This window comes from Capra hircus, chromosome 13 (genome assembly GCF_001704415.2).
Source record: "Capra hircus breed San Clemente chromosome 13, ASM170441v1, whole genome shotgun sequence".
NCBI classification, from domain to species: Eukaryota; Metazoa; Chordata; class Mammalia; order Artiodactyla; family Bovidae; genus Capra; species Capra hircus.
The window spans coordinates 20692526-20706899 of record NC_030820.1 but is presented as its reverse complement, the minus strand read 5'-3'; the positions used below and the strand labels follow the sequence as shown (position 1 = coordinate 20706899).

Below are 14374 nucleotides of genomic sequence, written 5' to 3'. Positions count from 1 at the left end.
TTCTTCACAAACATATATGACAAATTCCTTTACTCTGATGTTAATCTCTGGTTTGTCTACAGATTGTAATCATGGGTATTTAAATCCAAGGTGTCATGTGAAAGAAATTATGAGTGAGAAATTCTGCCCAAAGAAATATGTAGAAATAAGCTACAAACAAAACCCTTTGTCTGAGTGGTAAACCTAAACAAATGAATTGACTCAGACAGTAAAGAATCCATCTGCAATGTGGGAGACCTGAGTTCGATCCCTGGGTTAGGAAGATCCCCTGAAGGAGGGCATGGCAACCCACTCCCATATTCTTGCTTGGAGAATCCCCATGGACAGAGGAGCCTGGCATGCTGTGGTTGATGGGGTCACAAAGAGTTGGGCACGACTGAGCGACTAAGCACCCATTAATAGTACTATCACACAAAGTAGAAGACATAACAAGACCCCTCCATTCTACAAATGTTCAGTGGGGCTTCCTGTACTTGGAGCTGGTGAGGGAGTGGTGATCAGTCACAAACAGCCTCTCACCTTGGGCAGCTCACAGTCAAGTGCAGGCATGGCCTGTTACTCCACTGATGATAAGTGACACCATGAGGGTGTGCGGAATACACTTTGGTGAGGGACTCAACTCAGTCTTGGAGCTGGCAGAGAAACACTGAGGAATGAGTCATTGATGCTGAAAATCACGATGAAGCTGGGACCTGAAAGACCAATAGACAGGAAGAGAAGGAAAGGATGCTTCAAACAGAGGGAACGGCATATGTAGCTTCATGGGGAAAGAAAGTGTGGGAAACCTGGGAGAGCAGGAGGAAGGAAGTGATGAACTTGAACCTAAAGAAGTAAACCAGGATCAGGTAATCGAGGCCTCTGACCTCTAGAGTGAGAGCCTGAGGAAGACTTGAAGGCATTTTCAGCAGAAGGGTGACACAGGTTCGCATTTCAGAAAGATCTTTCCAGCTGTGGAATGAAGAAAGGATTCCAGCAGGATGATGTTGGAGGGAAAGTGGGGCATTACTGAAATGAACAAGGTTAGAAAGGATGGTGCCTGCCAGAGCTAGGATAAGGGAACTGGGGATACAGAAAGGCAGTCTCAAGTCAAACATCAGTGCTTGGTTTGTAAAAAATCAGTGTCTCATTGGTTGTGCCTATTTTACAAACCGCTCTTCTAAAAACAGCTTGACCAAAACTAAGATTGCACAAATCTGGCTTCCTGTGTAAAGCTGTTTTGCAATGTGTAGACAATGAGACTATCATCCGCAAATGATGTTGAATCATGTTTTTAAAAATATCTGAAATGAACAACAGATGTTAAAAAGATAATGAAGGCTAAATAACAAAGAAATAAAACAGCCTGCCCAGCCTGTCCATTTACTCCCTATTAAAAAATATCCAGATCAGCAGGCAGGGTTCAGAGCGATGGCCAGACATAAACTGGGCTGAGAAGGAGGTGCAATTAGGATTTTCAAATTAAGCAAATTATAAACCTTTAATTTATTGTCTTACAGTCTAAATAAAATCATAAATTTACCATCTTTAAATGGAAGCAATTTATAAAGTGTACTCTCTTTCAATGTAAATCCTAAATCTAGAGGATTTTACCATTCTCAATGATGCTTACAAAGCAGCAAATTTAAAGTCTTGCTTGGAACTGCTATGCTAATCAGGAGATAGGTTACTAAAATGACACTGTAAAAACATCATTTCCATGTATTATTTGCCTGGCAGCCACCTCTCATTTGTGGTAGTTCCTAAAAAGTTAGGAATTAACATTTTTTTCTTTAGTTGAATTGTTCATTTTAATCAACCTATGGTTTCCCCCTGCTATTTCCCAAGAAGCAATTAGATTTATGTCTAGCATCATGATGTGATCAGGAAAATAGCACTAACATTCAATCTAAGGACATTGTTTCAACTAAAAAAAGGTCACTTGCCAAATAGCTACTATTAACAATTTGTTATGAAGCACAGTGGTAATTGTTGTGGGTTTAGCTGTTGTAGAAAATAAATTACATCGTTTCCAAGTTGTTTTGAAACTGAAATCTTTACCAAATGACCCTAAGATATAAAGTGATTTCCATCAAAACTTCAACAGAGTTTTTAAAGAAATCTGAATGTTTACTCTAAAATAGATATGAAAAAGCAAAGAGCCTTCCTTTGTTGTTATTTAGTCACTAAGTTGCGTCTAACTCTTTGTAACCCCAAAGACTGCAGCCTGCCAGGCTCTTCTGTCCGTGGGATTTCCTAGGCAACAATACTGGAATGGGTTGACATTTCCTTCTCCAGGGATCTTCCTGACCCAGGGATTGAACCTGCAGGTAGATTTTTTTACCACTGAGCCACCTGGGAAGTCCAAAAAGCCTTTAGGATAGCCAAGATGCTCCTGAAGACCAAGAACAAGGAGGACAGCTTTGCCCCACCAAACAAAGACTTGTTAAAAGCTAAAGTAATGAAGAGTGTGGTATCTGCACATGGATAATCTTCAGGGTACCATCCACCTTTATCTTTGAAGCATTATTTTCTTTGGAACAGACCTTTGGAAAGTCTATCAGGGTTTGTCCCAGGTTTTACCTTTTATGGTAGAACATTCACAACCCCAGTAACCCATGAATTCTACCTCTAAATAGAAGTCCTACATATGAACATGAGGAGATGTAAGGCTATACACAGAACCAGTGTTCAAAACAGCACTGACAGGCCAGGGGAATTAAGAGGTACAAACTTGCAGTTAATAAAATGAGTAACAGGGATGAAATGTACAGCTTGGGGAATGCAGTCAATGACTATGCCAAAGCCTTTGACTGTGTGGATCACAATAAACTGTGGAAAATTCTGAAAGAGATGGGAATACCAGACCACCTGACCTGCCTCTTGAGAAATCTGTATGCAGGTCAGGAAGCAACAGTTAGAACTGGACATGGAACAACAGACTGGTTTCAAATTGGGACAGGAGGATGTCAAGGCTATATATTGTCACTCTGCTTATTTAACTTATATACAGAGTACCTCATGAGAAATGCTGGGCTGGATGAAGCACAAGCTGGAATCAAGATTGCTGGGAGAAATATCAATAACCTCAGATATGCAGATGACACCACCCTTATGGCAGAAAGTGAAGAAGAACTAAAGGGCCTCTTGATGAAAGTGAAAGACGATAGTGAAAAAGTTAGCATAAAGCTCAACATTCAGAAAACGAAGATCATGGCATCTGGTCCCATCACTTCATGGGAAATAGATGGGAAAACAGCAGACACAGCAGCTGACTTTATTTTTGGGGGCTCCAAGACTGCAACCATGAGATTAAAAGACGCGTATTCCTTGGAAGGAAAGTTATGACCAACCTAGACAGCATATTAAAAAGCAGAGACATTACTTTGCCAACAAAGGTCCGTCAAAGCTATGGTTTTTCCAGTAGTCATGTATGGATGTGAGAGTTGGACTATAAAGAAAGCTAAGCACCAAAGATTTGATGCTTTTGAACTGTGGTGTTGGAGAAGACTTGTGCCTTGGATTGCAAGGAGATCCAACCTGTCCATCCTAAAGGAGGTCAGTCCTGAGTGTTCCTTGGAAGGACTGATATTGAAGTTGAAGCTCCAATACTTTGGCCACCTGATGCGAACAGATGACTCATTGGAAAAGACCCTGATGCTGGGAAAGATTGAGGGCAGGAGGAGAAGGGGACGACACAGGATGAGATGGTTGGATGGCATCACCGACTCAGTGGACCTGAGTTTGAATAAACTCCAGGAGTTGGTGTTGGACACGGAGGCCTGGTGTGCTGCGGTTTATGGGGTCACAAAGAGTCAGACACGACTGGGCAACTGAAGTGAACTGATAACATAACATCTTTGTATGGTGACAAAGGCAGTTAAAAGGAACAAACTTCCAGTTATAAGTACTAGGAATGTAATACACAACATGATAAATGTAGTTAACATTACTATACATTACACATCAAAGCTCTTAAGAGAGTAAATCTTGAATTCTCATCACAAGGCAAAAAAATTTTTCCTTTGTCTTTTATTTTGTACCTATATGAGATGATGGATGTTCATTCAACTTATTGTGGTAATCATTTCATGATGTATGGATGTCAAATCATTTGCTGTCTGCCTTAAACCTGGGTTCTATCCCTGGGTCAGGAAGATCCACTGGAGAAGAAAATGGCAATTCACTCTGGTATTAGTGCCTGGGAAATCCCATGGAGAGAGGAGCCTGGTGGGCAAGAGTCCATGGAGTCGCACAGAGTCGGACATGACTCAGTACGCACATGCACCTTAAACTACACTGTGTTATATATCAATTGCATCTCAATAAACAGAAATAAAACATGCCATACTGCTGTTCCATTTTAAGAAACGTACTGATTTTTTGCTGATGGAAGATTGGATACACCCCTTATAGAAAAATAACTGGAAGACTATATAAATCGATTGGGGGATAACTCAACTGGGAAAGTTAGGACCAACACAATTACATGTGATACATTTATATAAAATTCAGCCTCAATCAAAATTGTTTCATAACATGTAAAAATTTTACAGTTCCTGCCACATTTACAAATGTCACTACAGTGTTTTGATATAGGAAATATTATTACATATACTTCAATCTAAAGCTTTCATAAAATCCATTTAAGTTGAATAAAATAAATAAGCATTTAGAAAACTACATACAATTTAAAAATTCAAATTATAAGTCTAAACATAAAAATATATACTATGCAAGATATACAATACCCTATGATGTTATGTCAACATATGAAAATAAAACATTGAGCAATACCTTTATAATGTAGCAAGAACATTTTCAAACTAAAATGTGAAATGGCTTTTTTTTAACCTTACAAGTCAATTTTACTTTTATAGGGCATTCAGAGTTTTCAAATAGGTGTTAAAATATTCTTTAAACTTTTGTTGCATGACAATAAACTCTATGACTCTATCCCTACTGCAAACAAACAAGAACCAAAGATGCAAATACATAGCAATATGCCTTTTAGTTCTTGTTTCTTGGAATACAGAAAACGGTAAATAATTGAAATGAAAATAGTTTTGAAATATGTAAATTAGAAATTAGTGATATAAAAACAAGTTGACTGTCTACTAAAAGGGCTAAGTTACCCTTATAGTTACCCTTACCCTTAAAAGGAAAAAGTAATTATAGGTGTATATTCCCAGGAAATACATAAATACTAAAAGTCACAATTAAACTACCTAATATCAATCAACCATACTTCAATTAAAGTCAATAAGACAGCTAACATCAGATGATATAATATTTCAAAGAAGTATGGATTTAGTGCCCTATAGCTAATTTTAAACACAAAACTGTGGTCTAACAAAATAATTGAGGGTTTTTTTTAATCAAAAGTTCAGGACAGCATTCCTTTAAATATTAAGAACCCATAAGCATTGAAAATATGAGTTAGTACAGCAAAAATTAATTCCTGTACACTTTTTCAGGACTATTTTGCAATGTAGATTACATTGATGTAATTTCTTCATAGACCCTTTTGAATGTATTGAAGGAAATGGCTAACATGGAAAAGTGGCGGGTGCATGCAAAAGAAGTCAGATGCTGCTACATCTGCAGTAAGGTCAATAGGTTCTTTTAACCAAACAAACAAAAATATACCAACTGAATAATCAGGTTCATTGGGTCAGTAGTAGCTGCTGTCTAAGCTGTATCTTGGAGAGAATTATGCAAATATGTATGTACTGTATGTACATAGACTCAGAAAGAGCTGTGCCTTAAATGCACCTACAGGACTACTTCACATCTTGAACATCATCATTGTTTATGAATTTCACATTGTAAAATAATACATTCCACCTAGCTTACTTCCCTTTCAGGGTTTAGGGAAATAAATATTTAATAGGATGTCCAAATTACGATTTCAGAGAGAAAAAGTTGGGAGCTACTGCTACAAACAGATACATATAAACACAGGAGGATATTACTACTATCTAAAAATCATCACTGCACATTGAATGTTCCATATTCCAACTGCACCAAAGAACACATGAGCCTGATCTAAATAAACCAGGGTGTACTTACCAAGCAGCAAGCTTAGAGAGAATTTATTGGCTTTATGTAGACTTCTCCTATCACTGAACACTCCAAGGATTCTGTACAAACTTGACTTTTAAACATTCTGATTCTCATGCAGTTTACCCACAGGGCAAATTCCGATCAGGCTCTCTATAGTCCTATAGCCACAGTCAGATAAGCACCTTACCTAGAGGATCACACCTTGAACAATACATATTCAAGGGAAAATTTCCAATTAATGAGTGGAAAATAATAGGTGGGGGAAAGAGAGGAACTAAGTCATCAGTTCAGTTCAGTTGCTCAGTCGTGTCCGACTCTTTGTGACCCCATGAATCACAGCACGCCAGGACTCCCTGTTCATCACCAACTCCCGGAGTTCACTCAGATTCGCATCCATTGAGTCAGTGATGCCATCCAGCCATCTCATCCTCTGTCGTCCCCTTCTCCCCCTGCTCCCAATCCCTCCCAGCATCAAAGTCCTTTCCAATGAGTCAACTCTTCGCATGAAGTGGCCAAAGTACTGGAGTTTCAGCGTTAGCATCATTTCTTCCAAAGAAATTCCAGGGCTGATCTTCTTCAGAATGGACTGGTTGGATCTCCTTGCAGTCAAAGGGACTCTCAAGAGTCTTCTCCAACACCACAGTTCAAAAGCATCAATTCTTCGGCGCTCAGCCTTCTTCACAGTCCAACTCTCACATCCATACATGACCAGAGGAAAAACCATAAGATTCCAGAAAAGTAAAATAGAAGTCATTTTGCATCCCTGCCTTCTTGACCCTCTCTTGACAAAATCACAGGCCACTGTCTACTGTAATGCCTGAAGCAGGGAGGACAGCTGATTTTAATTTGGAGGGGAGAGGCCAGTTACTAGTGCTCAGATGTGTCTGGATGGCCTCTGGAGGAAGGGATTGTAAGTCTGTGTTTCAAGCAAGGTCACATAGTTTCTGACCCTGTGTTCAGATCTACAATCCTTAACAGGCTATCCTAATTGCAAACAGGCTCCTGACAAGACCTCTAATTCTATTTAAATACCCAAATCTGTGCCATCAATCCATATCTTACCACCTTTTTAATTAAAGAGGGCAAAAGAGAAACAAAGAAAAAACATGCAATGAGTTCAAAGTCTGGTTACAATACAATGTAGAATATTTTGTATTCTCTTCTTTCCTCCAATAGAATTCTTTAGGCCAGGCAATACATGACACAATAAATAGTGGGGAAAAGGGTCCTAGAAAAAGCATCGATACAGTACTGTCTGTACTTCTTAGTCTGTCATTCTGCAGCAACTTCCTCAGCTGAACAGAATCATAGTCTGGGGGATAGTGAGAGAAGACCTCCTGTGTAAACCTCAGGGAAGAAGAAAGATTTCTCAGAGTGGGATACTGGAAAGAGATAATCAGAGCTTCATGAAGCTTCATGAAATATGTGCTCAGAATAAAGGCAAAGGACTGAAATTAGATTAAAAGAAAGCAGAAGAGCAACTTTGTAATATACAACCTTATGTATTAGGGTGATTGCTTTTTATTTACTTATTTCCCCTCTCTAAAACTAATACAAGATTTTCAGTGAGAAAAGCTGGACACAGCTAAATGAAAGTAGGGAAAGACAAGATGAAGACCTAGGTAAACCAGTACAAGAAATGCACCCCAGAAGGTTCATATACTTGTTGGACTCGGGCCACAAATTGTGCTCCGAGCTTTCAAAAAACCTTGTTTTTTTTAAAGTAATATTTCTGGTCACTATTCATAATGTCCAAAAGATACAAACAAACCAGTTCACAAGAACTGTATCATTGTTAAGGCACAGTATCTTTCTTTCCCTCCCTCCCTCCCTCCCTCCCTCTCTTACTTGAGGAACAATTACTGTGCAAAGCATTGCACCACACCCCCAACCACCTTCCCCAGTAACAGCTACCATGACCAGTTTTGCGCTTAGTTGTGTCCAGCTCTTTGTGACTCCATGGACTGCAGCCTGCCAAGCTCCTCTGTCCATAGAATTTTCCAGGCAAGAATACTGGAGGAAGTTGCCATTTCCTACCCTAAGCGATCTTCCTCACCAGGGATTGAACCTGCCTCTCCTGTGTCTCCTTCATTGGCAGGTGGAATCTTCACTACTCCACCACCTGGGAAATCCAGTAATGAGGTTTGGGAGACTGTTTTGAAAGCCACCTTCAGTGTAAGTTCATGGAATGAGGCCTAAGCACAATTCAGTTGAAAAGTAATTTCAAAAAGAACTGAACTTATTTAATAGTGTTCATCGCCACTGAAAATAGAGCACCACCCCTATATACACATATCATGTATACACACACATATACACACATATATACATACATACACAGAGTATACACTGTACTTTAAGGTATTAGATTAAGTACATGAGAGAAAATAAAGTCAGAACTCAGAAGTGTAGCAGAATAGTGCGATGAACTTTTTGAAAGTTCTATTAACAGAAGGTTTAAGGCCGTTATGACAGACCTTTGGATTCTCTTCTCTCATTTTAAACTATTGTTCTGAGGCCTATTGTGTATTATTTCCATCTTACTGGTAATGGCCATCTGAAGAGCCTGTTTTTTGTTTTTTTTTGTTTTTTAATCAAAGAAAGGTAGTTATTGGCTCATATAACTGAAAAGTCCAAGGGATATAATAGCTTCAGGCATGGCTGGATCCAGGGCCACAAACACCGTCAACAGGACTCAAGCTTCTCCATCATGTGGCTCTGCTTTCCTCTGTACTGACTGGCTTCATTCAGAGGCTGGGATTCATGTAGTGGGAAACTGACCTAAGATTTTAAATCTCATAATCATGGTTGATCAATTCATTCATCTCTATGAACATACTGTTTCTACAAGGGAAGATACATTTTAGGAAGCAAAAAATGAGACCAAAACTATGGAAAAGAATCCACAGTATCGACATCTCTGCATGAAAGTATCTGATTCTCACAGACAAGAAATCTGTGGGGAGTGAATTAGTATTTTTCACTCCTAAGTTTTACTCAAGCACATTCTCCTTGATAAGAACCTCTTTCTAAAGGTCAAACTTAAGAAATGCATAAATGGTTCTAATTGTAATGATTCTGAATCTCTGGGCAAATATCCATGAATTTCAAACCTTACTTCCGAACTGAATATTCAAGATTAGTTATGTCTCATTCCAAACTTACCCAGCCTCAGGCTTCAAATTCTATCTATCCTTTAAAGAAAAAAGATTCTATATTTTAAAAATGTTTTATATGCAATCTGGAGTCATTGATAAAAAAATATTTTTAAAAATTTTCTAATAATCTGACTCATGCCCATTTTATAGAGAATATTCACTTGAATTAACCCTCTGTCATAATCTTTTGCCCCAGATATGTCTATATATAGTGACAGTACATCTCAACAGAAATGCTCTCATAGCAAACTCCACAAATTAGTGGTATTTCAAGCTAAGTTTTTCAACTCTAATGAAAGCAGAAAATAACAGAAAAACATCCAACTAGAGAAACAACTAAATGTAAATGATCTGCTAAAAATAAACTACTTGTCTCTACAACAATATTAGAAAGTTTAAAAAGTGAAAATTCCTTGGGGTCCTAAATTATCATTGTTCTCTCTATAGTGGTAATGAATGTATTTGCTGCATTAAATCATGTTTAAGAGCAATAATGAGGCCAAAATACAACTACATATTTTTAGGCCTTTTTTCCTGATTTAAACTTTTGAGTTAAGATTAATGCATCTATCTCCTTTGACATTGTTACTAAACTTTTATAATCAGTTCAGGATATAAAGATGAATGTATGACAATATGGAAAGGATTTGAGACTTATAAAATTTAACATTATTCTAGGCTTATTTTTCTCTAAATATTGGTTGAGGTGTACTATTTAGTATGAGCAAATACTTTTCAGATATAAGTATCAATACAACCAGTCCATTCTGAAGGAGATCAGCCCTGGGATTTCTTTGGAAGGAATGATGCTAACGCTGTAACTCCAGTACTTTGGCCCCCTCATGCGAAGAGTTGACTCATTGGAAAAGACTCTGATGCTGGGAGGGATTGGAGGCAGGAGGAGAAGGGGACAACAGAGGATGAGATGGCTGGATGGCATCACTGACTCGATGGATGCAAGTCTGAGTGAACTCCGGGAGTTGGTGATGGACAGGGAGGCCTGGCCAGCTGCGATTCATGGGGTCGCAAATAGTCGGACACGACTGTGCGACTGAACTGAACTGAAAAACACATTCAATCTTTTAAAAAGTTCACTATACAATAACAAACTTTTAATCATAAGAGAGATGTTTTCAAATACATTCTTGGGAATTCCACAATAATGTGGTAATAATTGCCAACAGTGATGAAAAGAGAGCATTCGGGGTTTTCCATTACATATTATACCACAAGAATGTATTCAAAGTATAAGTCTACATGTAGGCAGTACTATATAAATGTTAAATGAATATTTAATTTTAATGAAAAATGGGAAATAAAATAAACTCTCATTAAGTTGCCATTCATTTTTAAATGTCAAGTTGAAATATCAACAAATATTGCACATAGGAAAAACAAAATATTGAGGATCATTAGTCCACGGTCTGGGAAAGAATGGGAAGGAAATTAGCAGTTTCTTTGCCCTCTGGTGGCAACAAAGTCAACTGCAGCATTTCTAAAGTAATGCATAATAAAAATGTTTCTGTTATGAAATCAGGTTTCTCCCCCCTGTGTCAAAATGTCTGTATTAAAAATCCTGATCGCTACATGCCAAATTCCAAGACTGTTGAACTTTTAAAAAATTTCTTGTTTTGAACTTTTAGCTAGACTATTTTACTAAGGAAATTATTTTTTTCTTCCGTTTCATTGCTACACTTTATATTTTACAGTATGCTAACTATTTAATTCCAAGATGATTTCATGAAAGTAATGGAGATTGATATCTGGGAAAGAAGCTACTTCAGTTTGTAATATATCTTTAAAAAAATTGCCAAGAAATTTAAACTATTCCTTTTTACTCAAGCCTATAAATATATGGGCTTCTAGAGTAGTTTTCCAACAGAAATACTCATTTACAACACCTGCAGATTTATGTTGAGCAATATATGTATTTTATAATCCCCGAAGTAAAAGCTTTTAATTATATGACCAATTTTAGAGTGGAATGGATTTTACCCTCAATTTGAGAACTTAGTAAACTTACATATATATATATATTATTCTTTCCTTAGTAATATATTATTAATGGAAAAGGGTCAGGAAAAAATAAACATTTGTTGCTTTTTTTTTTTTTACTGTAAATGCATTATTTACTTTCAGTGCCAAAGAAGTTTTCAAATAAACAACTTAGGATGCATTCTGGCACACCCACCTCTCTAATCTCCTTTGGGATATAATAAATTGCTTTCTTTAAGCATTTATTTTTTTCATGAATATACCCATTAAAATTACTGTTGCTCTTTTTAAAATAAATGTGCTGTTTCCCAGACGAGTAACAGTTTTATTTTTTTACCAATGAAATGTATCAGAGAAATAAACAGAAGGTATGATGTATTGATATAAATAACACCTTGTCAAGAACAACCCATGTCCTTCTATGCAGAACAAACCGACATCCAGAAAATTTGCGTTTTATTCACAGCTTTAAAAGTGGTATCTTGTTGCCCACTCCCATCCCCAACACACACCCCTCTGATGATAAACCGGAGCACAGTCAGAATGGGTTTTCTCTGTAATATTTTCAGCAGGAGTAGACAGTGTTTCGGGCTGTCTGAGGTTGGTAAAATTTCATTTAAGTACCTCCTTCTAGATTCACCTCACCTGGAATCCCCAGGTGCTCTCCCTAGCCTTCCCTCTGCGAATTGCAAGTATGACATTTGTGGACGCCAGAATACTTTCCGGGGAATCACTTATTTCCCCTCCTCGGAATTAAAAGAACAAAACAAAACCTTGATTATTCTAACCGGCTAGCGTTTATTTCTCAAGTGTTTTTTCCTCATTCACCTACTCTCAAAGTCTATGCATTTCTGGGGTGGGGGGGCCGGGGGCGGGGCGAAATGGGGAGCAGATACTCGGTTCACGGTGGACAGGGTCCCGGAAGGCAGCTGGACCTTCCGCTCCGCAGAACCTGGCCGGGAGAAGCCGGCGGGCCCCCGGCCGAGGGCTGCATCGCCCGCTCAGCGCTCGACCCCGGGGGCGCGGTCCTGGGCTGGACGCGCACCTGGCTGGCGCAGCCGCCCGAGCAGGGGTCGCCGCCTCTGGGCTGTGCGGAGCTCCCAGGCTCCGCGCGGGGGCAGAGCCAGGCCACTAGCAGGAACCCCTGCACGTTCAGGCCTGTCCGCGAAGCCGGCCGGCGGAGGACAATGGGGCGGGTGGTTGGTCTCCAGAGGCGCGTCCACCCCACCTCTGCCACCTCCTCTCCTCCCCGGTGTCCCGCCGCACCCACCCCGCCCCACTTCCAGCGCCGGCTCAGCCCCAGATAGCAAGAGCGAGCAGAGGTTGGGACCGCCTGCGGGAGGAAGGTGCGGCCACAGGGAATTTTCTCCAGCAGAGGGGAGCGCTGCAATTCCCGGCTGCCACCACATCCGCCACAATGCACCCCCTTAGTTTATCTCGGCAGGAGGCAAAGAGGAGGGAAGGAGGAGGAGCCCGGGAGGACGCAGACCAGGATGCGTCCTGGGGAGGTATCCGCGGGAAGGTTTGCTCTAACACCCGAGCCCTCTCAGGACGCCTCGGGGGAAGACAGTACCATCCCCTGCTTACCGCAAGTGGTAAATCCTTAAGAAAAACCCTCAGTCCGTACTACCCTACTCATCCAGCCAACCTTCTGCTCATCTGAGAAGCTCAAGTTTACTTGAAATGCAATTGCAATAACTTTACCAAGGGCAGATAGATGGAGTGGAGGTGGGTGGAGAACTGGGTACCAGAGAGGTCTTCGACTGGGCAGGAAAGCAACAAGCGAAAGTGCATCTTACCATTGACTTGATTTCCAGGCTTCCCTTCAGCGAACTGAAGCCGGTCCATTAAAAAGTGGCAAAGTAACACAACTCCTGCAGCAGCCAGGTCGGCCCTCCGGAACCTCGCCATGCCGCCGCCGCGATCTCCCGCTCCCCTCCAGTCCTTCCCCGGCGCCCTGTGCTGCTCCGGGGCTCCCGTTGGGAATGGGGACAACGGGGCTGAATGCTGCGGACCGGTCTCGGAGGGAAGCAGAGGCCTTTGTAAATTTCTCTGGGATTGCCCACCCAGGAGCCTGGACGAGGAAGAAAGGAGTGCAAGCGGAGCGCAGTCCTCTCCGGACCTCCAGGTCTCCCTTCACAACTTGCCACAACACTCGCAGTCCTCACCCCAGACACAGAACAACAACTGCGGAGACGAGAGGCCACTTGCAGCTGAGGCTGGCAAACTCTCTGTTCCGCACAGGCAGCGCCACCCCGGTGCCCGCAAACGGTGACTTCCGAGCCCCAGCGATGCGCTCCACTGGGTTCAAAACAGATCTAATTCCACAGCCGGCGCGGGTGCCTCCTCCAAATCCAAGAGGGCTGTTGGCTCGGAAGGAACTTTCCCGTCTTGGGATGGCCCCCCCAAGGAGGCTTAGGTTTGCGGGAAGGGGGTTAACAGCGGGCTGGCGAAAGCCCTCCGACAAGTTTTTCTTCTTTTCTTCGCCCGACGCTGGGCGCGCGTCCTCGCCCGCAGCGGGAGGGATGAGAAACCCCTAAGAACTGAGCCTTGGGAAGGCTCAGGCTGCAGCAGTCTGAGGTCCGAAGGCAGAAAAATGTATTGGGAAACGGGGGGTGGGAGGGAGAAACCGGGAGGAAAAAGTCAGGCTGAAACCTATTGGGATAGGGATCCTCCTGGCGAAGGAGGAGGTGGCCCCGAGCCCCGGAGTTTGGTGGCGGAGGAGGCGCCGCCGACGCCGCCGCGCTCCCCCGCGCTCCTGCTCCACACTTTGGGGAGGGAAGGCGGCTCGCAATTTGCTAGATCCGCCGCTGCACCCTCCTCCCGCCTCCCCCTTCCCTCCCCCTCGCTCCTCCCGGCGTCTCCCACCTTCCTCCCCGAAACCGGCAGCTAGCACCGACCTGTCCAATGGCTGCACTTTCCTCGGGGCTGGCAGAGGAGTCACCGAGAGATTAAACCCGGGGAGGAAAGCAAGGGGGAGTGAGAGGGCAACTCCAGCCCGGCGTGCCCCTGGCAGCTCGGCGGCCAGGAGCTCCGGGAGAGGAGGCGAGAAAGGCGAACGAGGAGGGGAATGCCGGACGGCACCTCGGCGCCGCTCGGGCGCCATCCCCGCCACCGGCGGCGAGCCAGCAGCGCCCGCACCCACCTGGCTCTGGGCGGCCCTCGCGCCCGTCTGCGGG

The 14374-nt window shown here is 42.1% G+C and overlaps 1 protein-coding gene across 2 annotated transcripts in view; it reads right to left on the bottom strand.

The window, feature by feature from the left end:
* The window catches only part of PLXDC2 (plexin domain containing 2), a 435854-nt gene extending 421900 nt beyond the window's left edge, over positions 1-13954 (bottom strand). Inside the window, exon 1 of one of the 2 annotated variants that reach the window (XM_005687914.3) lies at positions 12995-13954. In XM_005687914.3, the coding sequence (XP_005687971.1) occupies positions 12995-13106 (112 nt within the window). In that variant the 5' untranslated portion in view covers positions 13107-13954. The remainder of the gene's footprint in view (positions 1-12994) is intronic. The other variant, XM_005687913.3, reaches the window with a different exon arrangement.